The 19,256-nt window shown below is 40.6% G+C and overlaps 1 protein-coding gene across 1 annotated transcript in view; it reads right to left on the bottom strand.

The window, feature by feature from the left end:
* Positions 1–12,888: 12,888 nt before the first annotated feature.
* Positions 12,889–19,256, bottom strand: part of LOC138095922 (hydrocephalus-inducing protein homolog) — a 152,891-nt gene continuing 146,523 nt past the window's right edge. Inside the window, exon 18 of the mRNA XM_068991891.1 lies at positions 12,889–13,131. Within this exon, the coding sequence (XP_068847992.1) occupies positions 12,889–13,131 (243 nt within the window). The remainder of the gene's footprint in view (positions 13,132–19,256) is intronic.

Genomic DNA, 19,256 nt, shown 5'->3' with positions numbered 1-19,256 from the left:
CACTACGTAAGGAATTAGGGTATCAACATATGAATTTTTGGGGGACACAATGTTCAGTCCATAAAGTTGGCTTGAGCCTTCTGCCTCAATTGCACCCCACTAGCCCTTTGCAGATGCCCGACATTCCTTCAGTGTTCAAACCTCCCAAGAGAAGCTGCCACCATTTCTCTCCCTCTAACATGGTGACATAGGTCCTGGGTTCACTGTGCACTCGCAGACTGCATATTACAAGTTGGGGAGGGATGGAGCAGCACCTTCGACCTTCCCCCCGGCCTGCTGTGTCACTGCAGGTAGCTTTGAAGAGAAAAAGCCATACTCGGTTGTTTTGGCAAGAGGCCATTTAGAGGACAGTGATGAGAAAGAGTGGATGCACGGAGAACCTGCTCTATTTTAAAATGACCCTTTCTGGCTTGTTTGTCTCGCCAGATATCAGCAGACAGGATTTGCTGCTGGACTTCATGAAGCAAACTGACTGCTAGTTTCAAATGACCTTTTCAATTCCACAGAGATGTGGTGTCATCTCTGTGGCTTATGAACAGTACAACAGTTACACAGTAGATCAAAACTGAGGAAACGGTTATAGAAAAATTCTTCTCATAGGCAGGCTTGGTATCATTATAGTCTAATGGGCTAAATCAGATACATTGCCTTGAGCCAAAAACAAGGAGACAAGAATGGATAACTGGGTATTATGCAATTCAACCTGAATACCAAGACATAACAGGTCTTCTGCACATCCTGGGTAATGAAGTCACATTTCTTCATTGCCCCTGATATGGATTCAATGTGAGCAGGAAATGAACAATGAAAAATCCAGTAGTAGGGCAGATTGCAAACTTGTGACATTTGGGAGGAAGTAGAGAAAGGCAAAAACAAACAGGGCCTTATGACTCAATTCATTTCTTAGTTCAACAAGTTACTGTCACATTCAAAATATTTGCTGTTTTATTCCAGTGATCAATCTAAACAAAAGACATTTAAACAGGAATATGCATTAACTGAAAACAAGGCTTAAGGAAATAAAGAAAAGGAACACTATCCACACATGTTTATGCACTTTGGAAAAAATAATCTAATAAGAAACTAAGCTGCATACACTGCAATGTCTTGCACAGAATAACTATTCAATAAATCTTCACTGAATTTTCTCTGAATGGCTACATTTAGAGAAAATATGATGCCACCAAATTTGGCACAGCTGTCACCAGTAAATATCCTTCCTGATTACTTTAAAACAGGAAGAATTTAAAACAGCAATGAAAACTTGATAGCTGCAGCAGGAATTCTTGTAGTATTTTCTTTGTGTCTCAGGGAGACTGTCAAGTCAGTTTTAGTTCAGCTCAGTCGCTTAGTCATGTCTGACTCTTTGCAACACCATGGACCCACTCTTTGCGACCCCATGGACTGTAGCACACCAGGCTTCCCTGTCCATCACCATCTCCTGTTCCTTGCCCAAACTCCAGTCCATCGAGTCCGTGATGCCATCAAACCATCTCATCCTCTGTCATCACCCTCTTCTCCTGCCTTCAATCTTTCCCAGCATCAAGGTCTTTTCCAACGAGTCAGTTCTTCACACCAGGTGGCCAAAGTATTGAAACTTCAGCATCAGTCTCTCCAATAAATATTCAGGACTGATTTCTTTTAGGATTGACTGGTTTGACCACCCTTTAGTCCAAGGGACTCTCCAGAGTCTTCTCCAACACCACAGTTCAAAAGCATCAATTCTTCAGCGCTCAGCTTTCTTTATGGTCCAGCTCTAACATTCATACATGACTACTGGAAAAACCATAGCTTTGACTAGATGGACCTTGGTCAGCAAAGTAATGTTCCTGCTTTTTAATACACTCTCTAGGTTGGTCATAGCTTTCCTTCCAAGGAGCAAGCATCTTTTAATTTCATGGCTGTAGTCACCATCTGCAGTGATTTTGGGGCCCAAGAAAATAAAGTCACTCACTGTTTCCATTGCTTCCCCATCTATTTGCCATGAAGTGATGGGACCAGATGCCATGATCTTAAGTTTTCTGAATGTTGAGTTTTAAGCCAACTTTTTCAGTCTCTTCTTTCACTTTCAACAAGAGGCTCTTTAGTTTCTCTTTGCTTTCTGTCCTAAGGGTGATGTCATCTGCATATCTGAGGTTATTGATATTTTTCGGGCAATCTTGATTCCAGCTTGTGCTTCATCCAGCCTGGCATTTTGCATGATCTACTCTACATATAAGTTAAATAAGCAGGGTGACAGTACATAGCCTTGATGTACTCCTTTCCCAATTTGGAACCAGTCTGTTGTTCCATGTCAGGTTCTAACTGTTGCTTCTTGACCTGCATATAGATTTCTCAGGAGGCAGATAAAGTGGTCTGGTATTCCCATCTCTTGAAGAATTTTCCACAATTTGTTGTAATCCACACAGTCAAAGGCTTTGGCATAGTCAATAAAGCAGAAGTAGATGTCTTTCTGGAACTCTCTTACTTTTTCTATGATTCAACAGATGTTGGCAATTTAATCTCTGGTTCTGCCTTTTCTAAATCCAGCTTGAATATCTGGCAGTTCTAGATTCACATACTGTTGAAGCCTAGCTTGGAGAAATTTGAGCATTACTTTGCTAGCATGTAAGATAAGTGCAATTGTGCAGTAGTTTGAACATTCCTTGGTATTACCTTTCTTTGGGATTGGCATGAAAACCGACCTTTTCCAGTCCTGTGGCCACTGCTGAGTTTTCCAAATTTGCTGGCATTTTGAGTGCAGCACTTTCACAGCATCATCTTTTAGAATTTGAAATAGCTCAGCTGGAATTCTACCACCTCCACTAGCTTTGTTCATAGTGATGCTTCCTAAGACCCACTTGACTTTGCACTCCAGGATATCTGGCTCTAGGTGAGTGATCATACCATTGTGGTTATCTGGGTCATAAAGATCTTTTTTGTATAGTTCTGTGTATTCTTGCCACCTCTTCTTAATATCTTCTGCTTCTGTTAGGTCCGTAGCATTTCTGTCCTTTATTGTGTCCATCTTTGCATGAAATGTTCCCTTGCTTGGTATCTCTGATTTTCTTGAAGAGATCTCTAGTCTTTCCTAATCTTTTGTTTTCCTCTATTTCTTTCACTTAGGGAGGCTTTCTTATCTCTCATTGCTATTTTTTGGAACTTTGCATTCAAATGCATGTATGTTTCCTTTTCTCCTTTGCCTTTTGCTTCTTTTCTCAGCTATTTGTAAGGCTTCCTCAGACAACCATTTTGCCTTTTTGCATTTCTTTTTCTTGGGGATACACAGCCTCCTGTACAATGTCATGAACCTCCGCCCACAGTTCCTTAGGCACTCTGTCTGTCAGAACTAATCCCTTGAATCTATTTGTCACTTCCACTATATAATCATTAGGGATTTGATTTAGGTTATATCTGAATGGTCTAGTAGTTTTCCCTACTTTTTTCAATTTAAGTCTGAATTTGGCAATAATGAGTTCATGATCTAAGCCACAGTCAGCTTCCAGTCTTGTTTTTGCTGACTGTATAGAGCTTTTCCATTTCTGGCTGCAAAGAATATAATCAATCTGATTTTGGTGTTGACTATCTGATGATGTCCACACATAGAATCATCTCTTGTGTTGTTGGAAGACAGTGTTTGCTTTGAACAGGGCATTCTCTTGGCAAAACTCTGTTAGCCTTTTCCCTGCTTCGTTTTGTATTCCAAGGCCAAACTTGCCTTTTATTTCAGGTATCTCTTGATACCAAGTCAGTTTAGGATCCTGTAACTGAAACCGCAATCCTACTTCTTCTTCATTCTCCACCAGTCTGTGAACTGTTAGAGTTTTTGCTTGTGTCTAAGTGCTGACACATGATTTGTTGACTTGAATTGAATTGTGTTAATACATCTCATCGTGCATACTAGCCAATAAGCTCTCTTATTCATCTCCTGGCAGAGCACCTTATTCATGGTGGGTGTTCCAACAGGTATTTATTTAATATGAACAATCTTACAGAGCACACTACTAGAACAAATGATTCTGAACACTCTCCTTCAAGCCTCTGTTAATAAAAGGAATCCCGGTTGGTTCCCTCACGACCTGGGTAGACACTGCCACACCCAGACCTTTTGTGTGACAGCACAGATCATACATGTGGGATCTTCCTTCAGGCTTGGTCTTCCCTGTTGACTGTGAGGTTCATCAGGGAGGGACTACTCACTGTTGTATTTCTATGATCCAACACAGGGCCTGGCACACAGTAGGTCTGGATACATATTCCACTCAGCGGCCTGTTTCAATGAATACATCTGACCATGTCAATCCCTTCCCCAAAGCAGTGGTCACCCGGAGCAAAACCCAAAGTTCACAACACACGTCCCAGCCGTGCCACACACATCTGGCCCCTGCCCACTTCTCCAGATGGACTTCATTGTCATTCTTGGCATAATTTTGGGGGGCTCCAAAATCACTGCAGATGGTGATTGCAGCCATGAAATTAAAAGATGCTTACTCCTTGGAAGAAACGTTATGACCAACCTAGGTAGCATATTCAAAAGCAGAGACATTACTTTGCCAACTAAGGTCCGTCTAGTCAAGGCTATGGTTTTTCCTGTGGTCATGTATGGATGTGAGAATTGGACTGTGAAGAAGGCTGAGCACCGAAGAATTGATGCTTTTGAACTGTGGTGTTGGAGAAGACTGTTGAGAGTCCCTTGGACTGTAAGGAGATCCAACCAGTCCATTCTGAAGGAGATCAGCCCTGGGATTTCTTTGGAAGGACTGATGCTAAAGCTGAAACTCCAGTACTTTGGCCACCTCATGCGAAGAGTTGACTCATTGGACAAGACTCTGATGCTGGGAGGGATTGGGGGCAGGAGGAGAAGGGGACGACTGAGGATGAGATGGCTGGATGGCATCACTGACTTGATGAACACAAGTCTGAGTGAACTCCGGGAGCTGGTGATGGACAGGGAGGCCTGGCATGCTGCGATTCATGGGGTTGCCAAGAGTCGGACACGACTGAGCGACTGAACTGAACTGAACTGAAGGTGGACTTCCAGCTTTTTTATGTTGACCAAGCTCTTTCCTGACTCAGGCCCTTTGCATGTGCTGTTCCTTACAATTCTCTCCCCTCTCTCACCACCAGACTGCTGTTTTTCAAGTTCCAACTTGAGGTGTTTGCTCAAGGAAGTCATCTGTGACCTCATGCACAAATAAGGTCATGTCTCCTGACACATGCTCTCACTGCACCTTGTGTCTTTTCTTCATAGTACTGTTTAGGACTGCCATTTAAACAATTACATTTTCATAGTTTGTTTACAGTCTGTAACCTCAACCAGTGTCTCAGCTTTGACTATGTCAGATTTTCAGCACCAACACAGCCCTCGACTCAGAGATGTTCCACACATACCTGTTTTGAATAGTAAATAATTTTCTGCGGGAAACCTGCCTAGGAGTAGGCTGAGTCCTGCTGTGATATGTCCCTCTCCTCGCAACCATGCCTGCCCCCTGCCCTGAGCAGCAATCTCTTCCTTGTCCTGGGCCTCCTCCACTTACTGCTCGCTCTTAATGGCACATGAAGTCTTATACAGGTATAAGCACATGAATTAAAGAATGTGAATCAAATAGTTTAAGTCAGTGATTTTCAAGCAGTATTAGGTGATCAATAAAATAGCTTGTCTCTCAGTTTCCTCCTGTATATCACAGGAAAGATATCAGACCTTCCCACATTGATTGTTGTGAGGGACAACTGGGAAATGTGTGTAATGAATGGCTCGATGCCCAGTACATACCAATCAAAAATGGGTAGCTATTCTAACTGGTTACTGTAATTATCAAAAATTCTTCTCCAACCATTTCTGTACTATGATGTCAATTTTACCTATGTAGAATAAATGACGGACTGAAATGCATTTTCAGTGCACAGAATATCCCTTCATTTTGGTCTTATACATCAGAAATGATGGAAATAGAATTTCCATGGAAATTCACCTTTCAAAGGAATGTAGGCTTAGATTAGGAATTTTTAGTTGAATGTGTACTGGCCTCTGAAGTTGAAAAAACACTTGTGGGGTATGGGTCTAACAGGATTCCCATTGATTTAGCTTCCTAAATGAAAGTGTGAACATGTGGACCCCTGGCTGGAGAGTGCCCCGCCCTCCGCTGCACAGCCTCACTGACCTTCTCCAGTCGGTAAGTGAGCTGCTTGGTGGAGAGCTGGATGAACGGCGCCACAAACTCACAGATGATGTTCACGGTCATCACCAGGCTCTTCCCCTTTTGTGTCCCAATGATGGTGTGGCACACCAGCTTTTCTTTGACTACCTGCAGACAAGATATACCAGCCTTTGTGGACCCTCCATAGTTCAGGAAACTTAATTCTCAACCATCAGCTGCTGCTACTGCTAAGTCACTTCAGTGGTGTCCGACTCTGTGCGACCCCACAGATGGCAGCCCACCAGGCTCCACCGTCCCTGGGATTCTCCAGGCAAGAACACTGGAGTGGGCTGCCATTTCCTTCTCCAATGCATGAAAGTGAAAAGTGAAAGTGAAGTCACTCAGTCGTGTCCGACTCTTAGCGACTCCATGGACTGCAGCCTACCAGGCTCCTCTGTCCCTGGGATTTTCCAGGCAAGAGTACTGTAGTGGGGTGCCATTGCCTTCTCCAACCATCAGCAAACATTCTCAACTACTTGTCTGGGGACACCAGGGAAGAGCAGTTTTCTGAGCAGTGCATGTCAGGGAGGGGTCTCTCACAGTTAAAGTCTGATTGGTTAGATACGGCCAGGGTGGATCCTGTGTCTACTTCCGACTGTCCCTGAGGGCACAATCAATTTATATCCAGTTCATCCAGTATGTTTATGGAAGACCTATTATGCACTGGGGCTGTTAGGGACTGGATACACAAAACAGTGATGGACAAGGCAGATAAAGATCCTTCACAGGCTATCACTGTGCTGTATACCTGAAGCTAACACAACATTGTAAATCAACTATACTTCAGTTAAAAAAAAAAAATCTTCACAGGCTTAGAGTTCAACAGTAGTTACACAATTTCTTACCAAGCTAGCTGGAAACTGACTGGAAGAATTTTGCCTTACCTATTTGAATATTTAAAAATCATATATGGTAACTAATACTCCTTTGGACCCAAGAAGCCTAGATTTTTATAAAGTAGAAAGGAATTTATGTCATGCATAGCCTTTATTGAAGACTGGCTAAGGTTTCAGATGTTAATGAATTCAAGACTCATCTCACTTATGTAGCAGAACTTGGAAGAACATTCAGCGAAGCTTTTAGTAAGGCTATACCTGAATTTAGAACCCCAGTAGCTCAGATTTAATGGCTTTAAAAATAGTCAGCTCCTGATAATGACACTGTAAACCTGTTCCTGCAATGGGCCGTCAGTGTTGAGCTGAGGGGCTGCATTCTATTCATCTTTGCATCCCCAGTGCCTACTGTGGTGTCTGTCGTGTGTACATACTCAGTGAAAGGTGGCTGAATTCCTCAATAACAGAGAGAAAGAACACGTTATACACGCCACCATGGGAAATAACTGTCTTTTAAAAATTGAAGATGTGTTTTACCTGAAAATATTCTGTGAAGAAACAATTTAAGTGAAACAAAGTGACCTTGTGACCCCAGAGGAGCTAAGCAGTGGACCAGATTTCCCACCTCATCTGCTAGGAGACAACTTATTACTGTTTCCTTTTCCATGAGGAGAAGGTTCAGCATCACATCCTAATTTGGTAACATGAGCAGAAGCTCAGGTAACCACCGTTTCTCATTCACAAAGTCTGTCTTTGTGAAGAGGCTTATAAATGATTTCAGATTTTTATGTTTTTGATGGTTTCTAACCTCCATGAGGTGATAAGAATAAACAGACACATGGTTCGATCTGCCTAAATGTCTTTAGCAGAATGGTGATAATGTGAATAATAGCAGAACATCAGAGCTGAAGATAAATGCGGCTGTTTTATCCTTACATAAAAGGTGATGATTATAAATGTGAATCTTTCAACTCAGGCTGAGAGGAAAGGAAGTGAAGACATTCCAATACCTGGATGGGAGAGGCAGCCAAGAGTGACTATAAAAACATTTTTAAAAATAAATATTAAGTGAATACTGCTAAGTGTTAATAAGGGGCTTAGCTTTGGCTGAACGCTGGTTGTCCTTCTACCAGAGACCTACTGGCTTTGTTGACTCTGGGGATGAGAACCTGCTTTAAATGGTATTTTAAGATTGGGTTCACGGCAGCTGCAGAAACAAACGGAAAACTCCACAGTGCTGAACCTTGAACGGAATGGGTGCTGCCATGGTAACACAGTGCTGTATGCAGTCCTTGAGAAACCATAGCCTTCCTTCAGATAAATGTCAAGAGACTCACCTAAGAAACAGAGCAAAGATTTATTTAGGAGCATAACAGCTTCTAAACACGGCGTCCTCTTACCCTGGGAGTGGCAGAATAGCCTTCGAGTATCACGTCGATCGTCTGGCCTGGGGACAGCTCCATCTTGACGGGGTGGAGCTGAAACACGGGGCCATGAGGCTCCCTGGGTGCCTGGCAGCACTGGACCTGGGGCTGGCTCTTAGCACGATCCTTCTTGGCCCGTTTCCTCTTGCTCAACTTTTCTTGGGGACAGAAATCTTCATTCATCCAGAATAACTGTTGGGCCCGACGTCCCTTGTTGGTCAACTTGAAGTGGTAGTAATAGGTGTCCAGGCTGGAAAAGAGAAGGGAGGGATTCACAGGACTTCCCTGTGGGTTGCTCTGTTCAGCTCTACACCCTTGGGATTTATCCCTCTAGAAGTACTTAAAAAGTGAGCAAAAAAATAGACATCAGTATTTTTTTTTTTTTGGTAACGTAGAAAGGCTAAGTTCAGTCACTCAGTCGTGTCCGACTCTTTGCGACCCCATGAATCGCAGCACGCCAGGCCTCCCTGTCCATCACCAACTCCCGGAGTTCACTCAGACTCACGTCCATCGAGTCAGTGATGCCATCCAGCCATCTCATCCTCTGTCGTCCCCTTCTCCTCCTGCCCCCAATCCCTCCCAGCATCAGAGTCTTTTCCAATGAGTCAACTCTTCGCATGAAGAGGCCAAAGTACTGGAGTTTCAGCTTTAGCATCAGTCCTTCCAAAGAAAGGCTAACCAGTGATGCTATTAGGAGCTGCCACAGTAGCAGGACGATGCAGCACCTACTCATAGGGTCATTAGTCGTCCCTGAGTTGCCATCACCAGGGAAGGGGTTGTGGGAAAGTGGCTCCGTCCTCAGTCTTTCTCATCAGGAGAAGCAACCACAGAACACAAAGACACAGATCATGTGGAAACCACTTTCATTTGCAAGAAACCGTTCTGAGGAGTGAAAGTAAAATACCTCCTGGAGGAGAAGCTTATTTCAAATTGTGTTGAGAAAACTTCTAGTGACCAGTAAAATGCCTTGTGATGGACTCAATTTGAAGGGAAGTTCAAAGAGAAAAAAAAACATGCTCTAAGCCTTACAGTCAAGGAGATTGTAATAGATTAGAACACCAGCCAGCCTGGTCATTTTTCTTAGACTCACATGCTTTAAAGATGCTACTGTTCCATTCACTTATTCATTCATCTGCTCCACAAATAAAGTACCTCTTTATTGTCTGGTTTTTTTGCGAGCTACAGGGATTTATAAGATCTTGGAGGTGGTTTATATGTGTTTTTGAGTGTTTTTTTTTTTAACTGATTATAAGCTTATTTTAAAATATTCTTTTCAGGCAAAAACTCATCTCAGGACTTTTAAAATTTATTTTTAATTTTGAGGGACTTTCAGTTTTCATCTCATCTGTCCCTTCTTTGGAAAGATGTCATATCTAATAAGCAAGCTGAACCTTGATAAAAAATGAATGCCAGTTGTCAGGTACAACCATTTTTACCTAAATATATGTCCAAGAGGGCTTCCTCATTGGAGTCTTTACTTTGTAGTTAGACTTCATGGCTAAAAGTACACTTTTGGGGGAAATAACAAGTAATAAATACTATAAACTAGGTAGGGTCTCTGTCACTTATTCACAGTATATCTTTTAACCATCACAGCAACCCCGTAATAATAAGTATATTTACTCCCATTTTATTGACAAAGAAACAGAAGCTCTGAAAACTGAAAGTTGTTGTTCAAAAATATGCCATCAGAAAAGATGGCATCTGGGTATTTCTTTAGATCTCATGCCCCCAAAGTTGGCAAATGTTTCCAGTAAGGGACTGAATAATAAATATTTTAGACCTTTTGGGCCTTGTGGTCCATTACAACTACTCTACTCTCCACTGCAGTGTCAAAGAAGCCGTAGAAGATACATGTATATGAATAGCCATGGCTGTGTTCCAATAACACTTTTTTTTAAATTTATTTTTAATCTGAGGATAATTGCGTTACAATGTTATGTTGGTTTCTGCTATATAACAACACACATCAGCCATAGTATACATATGTCCCCTCCCTCCTGAGCCTCCCTCTCAGCCCCCACCCCATCCCATCCCACTAGGTGGTCACAGAGCACTGGGGTGAGCTTCCTGCATTGTACAGCATCTTCCCACTAGCCAGCTGTCTCACATATGGTATTGAATGTGTTTCAATACTACTCTTCCACTTTGTCCCACCCTCTCCTTCTCCCACTATGTCCACAAGTCTGTTCTCTATATCTGCTTCTCTATTTCTGCCCTGAAAATACGTCCAATGACACTTTATTTACAGAAACAGGCAATGGGGTGTAGTTTTCCCACCTTTGCTTTTGATGACTCTTCCGCTGGCATCAAGATTTTACATCAAAAAGAAGGACAGTAGAGTTTAGGCAGAGCAGAAATTGGCACTTAAAAGCTACAGGTTGCTTCTGTTTTCTTAGAAAACTATCAGCTAACCCTCCAATTCTAGGCAAGTGTCAGAATATCTTTTGGGGCTCAGTTCATTTCAGTCACTCAGTCATGTCCAACTCCTTGCGACTCCATGGACTACAGCATGCCAGGCTTCCCTCTCCTTCACCAACTCCCGGAGGTTGCTCAAACTCATGTCCACCGAGTTGGTGACACCATTCAACCATCTCATTCTCTGTCATCCCCTTCTTCCACCTTCAATCTTTCCCAGCATCAGGGTCTTTTCCAATGAGTCAGTTTTTCGCATCAGGTGGCCAAAGTACTGGGTTTCAGCTTCAGCATCAGTTCTCCCAATGAATATTCAGGACTGATTTCCTTTAGGATGGAATGGTTGGATCTCCTTGCAGTCCAAGGGACTCTCAGGAGTCTTCTCCAACATCACAGTTCAAAAGCATCAATTCTTCGGCACTCAGCTTTGTTTATAGTCCAACTCTCACATCTATACATAACTACTGTAAAAACCATAGCTTTGACTAGACAGATCTTTGTCAGCCAAGTAATGTCTCTGCTTTTTAATATGCTGTCTAGGTTGGTCATAGTTTTTCTTCTAAGAAGCAAGCGTTTTTCTACTTCATGGCTGCAGTTACCATCTGCAGTGATTTTGGAGCCCAAGGAACTAAAGTTGTCACTGTTTCAATTGTTTCCCCATCTATTTGCCATGAAGTGATGGGACCGGATGCCATGATCTTAGGGTTTTGAACGTTGAGTTTTAAGCCAGCATTTTTACTCTCCTCTTTCACTTTCATCAAGAGGCTCTTTAGTTCCTCTTTGTTTTCTGCCATAAGGGTGGTGTCATCTGTGTATCTGAGGTTATTGATATTTCTCGCAGTAATATTGATTCCAGCTTGTGCTTCATCCAGCCTGGCATTTCTCGTGATGTACTCTGCATATAAGTTAAATAAGTAGGGTGACAATATACAGCTTTGATGTACTCCTTTCCCAATCTGGAACCAGTCTGTTGTTCCATGTCTGGTTCTAACTGTTGTTTCTTGACCTGCATACAGATTTCTCAGGTATTTGACACTATTTGTAGATTAAGGAGAACATGTAATTAAGTCTGGTTTGCAGTATAATGTTTTCTATAATTATATCTGAATGCACTTAACAAAGAAATCTGGAAACAGAGGCATGGTACGCAATGACAAAATGCCCTGGCTTATGGTTAATGGACAGGAGGAGATGGCTCCTAATATTATTTTGTCAGGTACACCTTCTCTTAACACAGTGTGTCCATCTTGCTTTCAGGACATCAGACCAAAAGGCAAGAGCATCCCTTTGACATCTGTTCACAGTATTGAAACAAACAGGCACCAATTTAGCTGGCTCCTGAGAGTCAACTAGTGACAACGTGTGACTCTTGTGAGGAACCATGAACAAATTCCCACACATACCCTCCATGGTTAATATTCAAACCCCACACATTTTAAGAGTTACATTTATATCATTCTGCTCAGAGGTATCTATACTGTACCACCTGTTATTTAAATATCTAGGCTCTCTAGCTTTTCCTGAGTTATCAGGTGAAGCCAACCACAATCATTTCGATTGCTGGTACTATGATAAGGAGGCAAGCAGAGGACATGATACAGGAAAAAATCACTGGCTTTGCAATACCTGAAAAGATACATTTGCAATATATTTTTACCTTCCTAGTTATATTCTATTTATGTTATCACTAGGTTGCATCTTTATTTTCTACTTTCATGGAGAGAAGTTAGCAATGTATTGAAATCAAGGAAGAGAAATCATGGTTGAGATTCTAAATCTGTCACAGAGAATCTACTCTAAGTTTTAGAGAAGAACACCCTTCCTATGAACCATCTCTTCTCTAGCACAGAGGGACACAGCTTGCAGTAACCAAACTAAGACTAGAAAATGTCTCTTTGTGGCCGATGAACCACCTGAAGAAAGGAAAGTGAAGATGAGGAGGCTAGTTCTATTTACCTAAATATAATTTTCTGAAGTAGAAGTAGTGCTCAGCTTATGCAATATATATGATATGTATAAAAATTGGTCCATGATATTTCTTTACCTAAAGTGTGCTCCCAAATTGAGTTCTGGTGCAAAGGGCTTATCTGAAACAATGGTGGAGCCAACTCCTGAAGCCTGGACAGGAATTCGGTAGGTGTTGCTATTCTCAATGTCCAAAACGACTGTGTCTTTGAATGTCAGTATGTCGTTCAGGTTGGCAGTCAGTGTCAGTTTGACATCACTTTCCGGGGGAACCATGCCTTCCTTGGGCTCAATGGTCCAAAGGGACTTTTTGTGGGCCTGTAAAACAAGACTACAAGTTAACTGTGAAGATATTCTTGGCTTTTCATTCTGCACATGTCAAAGCCCTCCATACTTCAGATGCCTGGCGCTGCAGAATTCAACATCAGAGACAAACATTATTTTTTTGAATCAAAGCAGCTGGGTGTTTGTTGGCTTTTCTTTTTTTCAAAAAGCAATATGATTCTGAAGAGCAAACCTACAATTCTACTTTTGAATGCTCTGTGAAGATTCTTTACATCTTTTTCATAAGATGACAGCTCAGCTCTCTAACAAACTTATACTAATTATCTGCTCTAATCTTCAAATTCTGAGACACCAACAGAAGGTACAAAATCCTTCCTGGAATTTGGAATTCTTAAAAGAAATGTTTTTCAAGTGCAGAGTTTCCGTGATGTTCTAGTAGGGGTGAACAGCTTTCATTAATAAAAACAATGTAAAAATCATCTTGGTTTCTATTATTTCAAAATAATCAACAGAATTTCAAACTTATTTTAAAACATGTTACAGGACTAAATAATAGAGCTGGAAGTGACTCCCACCAATGTGTTCCCTTTCACTGCTTAGATCCTCATAGCTCAGTCTCTCTCCTCCCCAAGGTCTTTGACTGAACAACACTTTGCAATGAAGCTTACGCTTACCGTCACATTTTCAGTCGAGAACCTTCCCCCTCCAGTACTCCTTATACTTTTACCCTGCTCCATTTTTTACCATCTTCTAACATAGGGCATGGCTGACTTATCATTACCCTGCTCTCCTTGCACTACAATATACACCCTCTGTAGAAGCAGTTTTCGTCTCTTTTGTTATAGTTGTTCTTGTATCTATAATTATGTGTGGTACATAGTAGATGCTTAATAAATATTTGTTAGATGAACTCATATATCTGCCTTTTAATCAAATCCTGTGATGTCAGAGAACTCATTTATCAACTAAGGTAACGTATCCCTGTTTTTTAACAATCCATAATATCTGGCATGTCTTCCTTACACTAAGCAGAGACCTGTTTGTTTTTGACCTTCCATATACTGGTATTTGGTCCACTCCCTTGGAGCTAAATAGGACAAATTGAATCTCCCTCTTTTGTTTAACAGCCCTTCAAATTACATCTCCAACTTAAGAAGAAAACCTCTTATGGCTCCAAAGTAAGTTGAAAATTTGGCTAATGTGTCAAATAATAATAATTTAAAAAATGACTCAAGCTATAAGCATCTTATTAAAAAATATAAACTCTGTGTCTTTAGTGTTAATCTACCTGCCTAAGCTGCTTTTAAGACTTTTCTCCTCGTATTTGATTAATTATGGTGCAGTTTCACCACAGTGTGTCCAGTTATGAGTTTATTTGTATATCCTGCTTGGAATTTGCTACCCTTCCAGAATCTGTGGTTTGGTATCTTTATTTCTGAAAAATTCTCAGCAATTATGTGTTTAAATACAGTTTCTGACTCGTTCTTTCTTCTTTCTTTATTTTACTCCATTATATGTTGGTATGACTTTCCTAGTGTGTCCTCACAGGCTTCATCTGCATTTTCCATCCTTTCTCTCCCTGTGCTTCATTTTGGATGATTTCCCCTGAGCTGTCTTCCAGTTCAATAATTCCTTCTTCAGCTGCATATAATTCACTGCTAAACACATCTAGCATATTTTAATTTCAGTGTTTTTTGAATTCAGTTTTATTATTTACTTTTCTTTTTATACATTTTTCAGCCTTTTGAGCTCTTTTAAAATTCTGATTATGACACTCAACTTATTAGCTACTTTTCCTCATCCTTCCCAGTCATCTGCAAATTTGATAAGCAAATTGTTTTATGTGTACTTAAAAGCAAATACTTTTTAAGTGCATACAGCAAATACATGCTCAGTGGTTCTGAGGTCCAGATATTGTTCAGTTCAGTCGCTCAGTCGTGTCCGACTCTTTGCGACACAAAAGTGTCCAAAAGCACAGTTTCTGCCCCCAGGAAGCTGATAATAATGACATTCAGAGAGACAACCATGCAAAACAAAAAAATGCAAGTCAGAAGGAGGCTACGGTGAAAGTGTCTCAGGGAAATATAAACAAGAAGCTGCATTTTTGGAGCAGAAGATATTGAAATTCTTTGTATGATAAATTTCCAGACACATTTTCTTTTCTGTTTACATATGAAATTGAGCTTAATTATCAGAGACTGTGATCCTTAACTATATTATGCCATTGCTTAATAAAATTCAATTTGTTCTACTCTCATTTTACATGTAAACAGTATCTCAAAATTAATACAAAGCACCATATCCCTATTTTGATTGGTATATTATTTAAATTAATTCTAACAGTACTGTTTTGTTTTGAGAAAAAAGTTACTCAGAAATATTTATATGCATAAATATTCATAGAAAATATTTAACAATGACTAACAATGCATTGGGAAAAGGCTGAAAACAGAAAAGATGTAGAGAGTATTTCAAAACTTCCAGGATAATAATGGAGTGGCAAAATCAAGCTTTCCACTCCACTGAAGAAGAGTCTGATTATCCCCTCATGAATCTTCCTTGGCTCCCTGCACTCTTCTGAGTAAGGAAGCTCAGAATAAGCTCTCTTTAAAAAAAAGCAGACAGAAGAAAACAACAATTTAAAAACAAATGTAAACTATACTCTACGGGCTGGATTTGAGAGAGCATTCCAGTCCAAAGTTATCCTTCCCCTATTTAATGTCTATGGTGTATTTCTCTTAGCAAAAGGAAAAAGAGAAATGTAAAAACACACGTAGCTCCATGAGGGCTGAGGCTCAATGTAAAGTTACAGATCAGAAATCTCCTGGGTTTGGAATAGAGTTGTACTGATTGATGTTCACTGTAGATAAGAAGAATGTATTTTGCAATTTGCAGGCAAGAGTTAGAAATTTCAGTAGGCAGAATCTTGTAGGATGACAGTGCCTTGGAATGTCACCATAATTCACGTCTAGCCCCAGTGTAAACTCAGAGACTGGATTTGGTCAGTGGGCCCTGAATGGTCACCCTCTTGGGAACAGGGTCACAGGTACTTAAATAAGGAGAATCTAATATTTAAACCCAAATGCCAACTTCCCAATTAACAGCTGAGGAAAATCCTATTTCACAGATCAGAATGCTAATTAAATTTTCTCTTGGCTTGAAAGTCTGCATGGGAACTAATAAATTGCATTTAAAAATTCAAATAAATTAAATGAAGCAAAGAAGAACAGTTCTCAAGATGATAAATTGTTTATAAAGATGATGTAGAAGAATGACGAGAAAATTTTAATTTTGGTATTAATGGAGATTATAGATTTAACTCTAAGTCATGAGTCCTATTATTATTTGTAACCTTTTAATATGGGACATCTCTAAAGACATAGATAGAAAAGAAAACAAACATTAAATACCACACTAGATAAACTACTAAGATATTTGTACACTAATTATCTCTATTCAGAACACTTGCCAAAAGAAATGCTGATGTTTGTATGACAAATTATTTCTCCAAAATTTTTAAACTTTTCTCCTCATAGTAAATTAGCCCCAGTGAAATACTTTTAATATTAAGAAAATAGTAAGCAAAGTCTGTCTTTCCATAAAATTGACTTGTACTTTTACATAATTTTATCCTAAAATATTAGTAACAAAAATAATAATTCTCATAAATTTAATTTTGGAGATTATAGATCAATTATTACTGGTAAGATAAACTACATGATTGAATATCACTATATTTTGCTCATGTTTAGGCTCAAAGAAATAACTTCTTGGCAACTTCTTAATTTATCCATTTTTCAAAAAACAGCATCTGATAGCCCAGTCACAGCAATGTAGGCTTATTCTAGCATGAACTTCAAAACTCTTACACGTATAACTGATTTACTATGCTGTACAGCAGAAGCTACACAAGATTATAAATCAATTACACTCCAATAAAATTTTTTTTAAAAGAGATAACCAAAAAGGACCTACTGCATAGCGCAGGGAACTATACTCAATGTTATGCGATAATCTATAAAGGAAAAGAATCTAAAATAGAATACACATACACAAACATACACACTTCAATAAAACATTTAAGAAAACAAAACAAAACAAAAAACTCATAGCTTCAATCCATTTCCCAGTTCCAAAACCACAGTCATATTTGTAGGTATTTGTTACAGCAGCACTCCATCCTCAGCATCAGTATCTGTCTTAGTCAGCTGGGGCTGCTATAACAAAGTACATAGACTGACTGGGTGGCTTATAAACCACCGAAATTTATTTCTCACAATTCCAAAGACTAAATCCAAGATCAGGGTGCCAGTGTGGTTGAGTTCTCCGGAGAGCCCTCTTCCAGACTGAAGACTGTTGGCTTTTCCCTTGTGTCCTCACACAGTGGAGAGAGAGCAGAGCAAGTAGCTCTCTTTTGACCCTTATTAGGGGACTAATCCGGAGAAGGCAATGGCACCCCACTCCAGTACTCTTGCCTAGAATATCCCATGGATGGAGGAGCCGGGTAGGCTGCAGTCCATGGGGTCGCTAAGAGTCGGACACGACTGAGTGACTTCCCTTTCACTTTTCACTTTCATGCATTGGAGAAGGAAATGGCAACCCACTCCAGTGTTCTTGCCTGGAGAATCCCAGGAATGGGGGAGCCTGGTGGGCTGCTGTCTATGGGGTTGCACAGAGTTGGACACGACTGAAGCGACTTAGCAGCAGCAGCAGCAGCAGGGGACTAATCCCGTCCTGAAGACTCTCATGATCTCATCTAATCCTAATTACCTCCCAAAGGCCTCACCTCCTAACACCATCACATCAGAGGAGAAAGTTTCAAATATGAATTTTGGAGGAACACAAACATCCAGTCTCTGACATTCTGCCCCAGAGCCCCCGAACCCATGCTGTTCTCATATGCACAATATATCCATTTCATCTAAATAACCCCCAAAGCACTTGCTTGGTTAACTTGTTTGGTTTCAGAGGTGCACAGCTAGAGAGGAATTTTACCTTAGGATGAATGTACTCTGAGTCTTATTCATACCTGATTTAGTTGATAGTTAGATAAGACTCTGGACCTTAGAGGTGATAATAGAACAAGTTAAGGCTGTTGGGATGGAATGAACTTATTTTTCATGTGAAAAGGACATCAGTTTGGAGGAGCCAAGATGGAATGTTATGAACTGAATATTTTGTGTTTCCCCCTAAATTAATGTTGAGACCCTCTCCTCAGTATGATGGTATCAGGAGGTGGGGCTCATGAACCAGATTACTGTCATCCTTAGAGTCTCCAACCCTGGAGGAGGGCGTGGCAGTCCACTCCAGTATTCTTGCCTGGAGAATCCCCATGGACAGAGGAGCCTAGTGGGCTACAGTCCATGGGGTTGCAGAGTCAGACATGACTGAGCAATTAAGCACAGCACAGCACAAGAGTCGTGAAAGATTTACTTCATCTCCTCCACTCTGAGGATACAGTGACAAGTTATGAGTCCCTGGGGTGGAAGAGGGCCCTTGGCAGAACTCAACCACGCTACAGAAATAAATTTTGGTGGTTTATAAGCCATCCAGCCTACTGGTACTTTGTTATAGTAGCCTGAACTAAGACACAGTCCCAAAGTGCAAATACTAATACCTTTTAACCTATTGGGCTTCCCTGGTGGCTCAGATGGTAAAGAATCTGCCTGCAATGTGGGAGACCTGGGTTCAATTCCTGGGTTGGGAATATCCCCGGAGAAGGGAAACCTACTCCAGTATTCTGGCCAGGAGAATTCCATGGACTGTATAGTCCATGGGGTTGCACAGAGTTGGACATGACTGAGCGACTTTCATTTCTAACATATTAACCATAGGAAATAACACAAAAGTGAGTGCTAAAGAGCTATAAATGCAGAGAGATGCTTTTAAATGAGTCATTATAGCTTCATTTCATTGGAGTTTTTATTATTGTACATAGGAGTCTTTGACATATCATTTTCAGTCTGATGTACACAATCAACCAGCTCTTCTCCTTACTTAGAACTACTTGTTTTACTTTCAGTCTTTTGATTCTAGGCTTTTATTTTATTTTGTCAAAGATTTCTTTATCTCTTTAATGAGAAAATTAGTAAAATAATACAGCTGGTTCCAAAGAGAATACAGGGACTTGTTTATATAGCCAGTGAAAGGAAAAATTG

The sequence above is a fragment of the Capricornis sumatraensis genome, chromosome 20, assembly GCF_032405125.1.
Source record: "Capricornis sumatraensis isolate serow.1 chromosome 20, serow.2, whole genome shotgun sequence".
NCBI lineage: Eukaryota > Metazoa > Chordata > Mammalia > Artiodactyla > Bovidae > Capricornis > Capricornis sumatraensis.
This window is presented reverse-complemented; position numbering and strand designations above follow the sequence as displayed.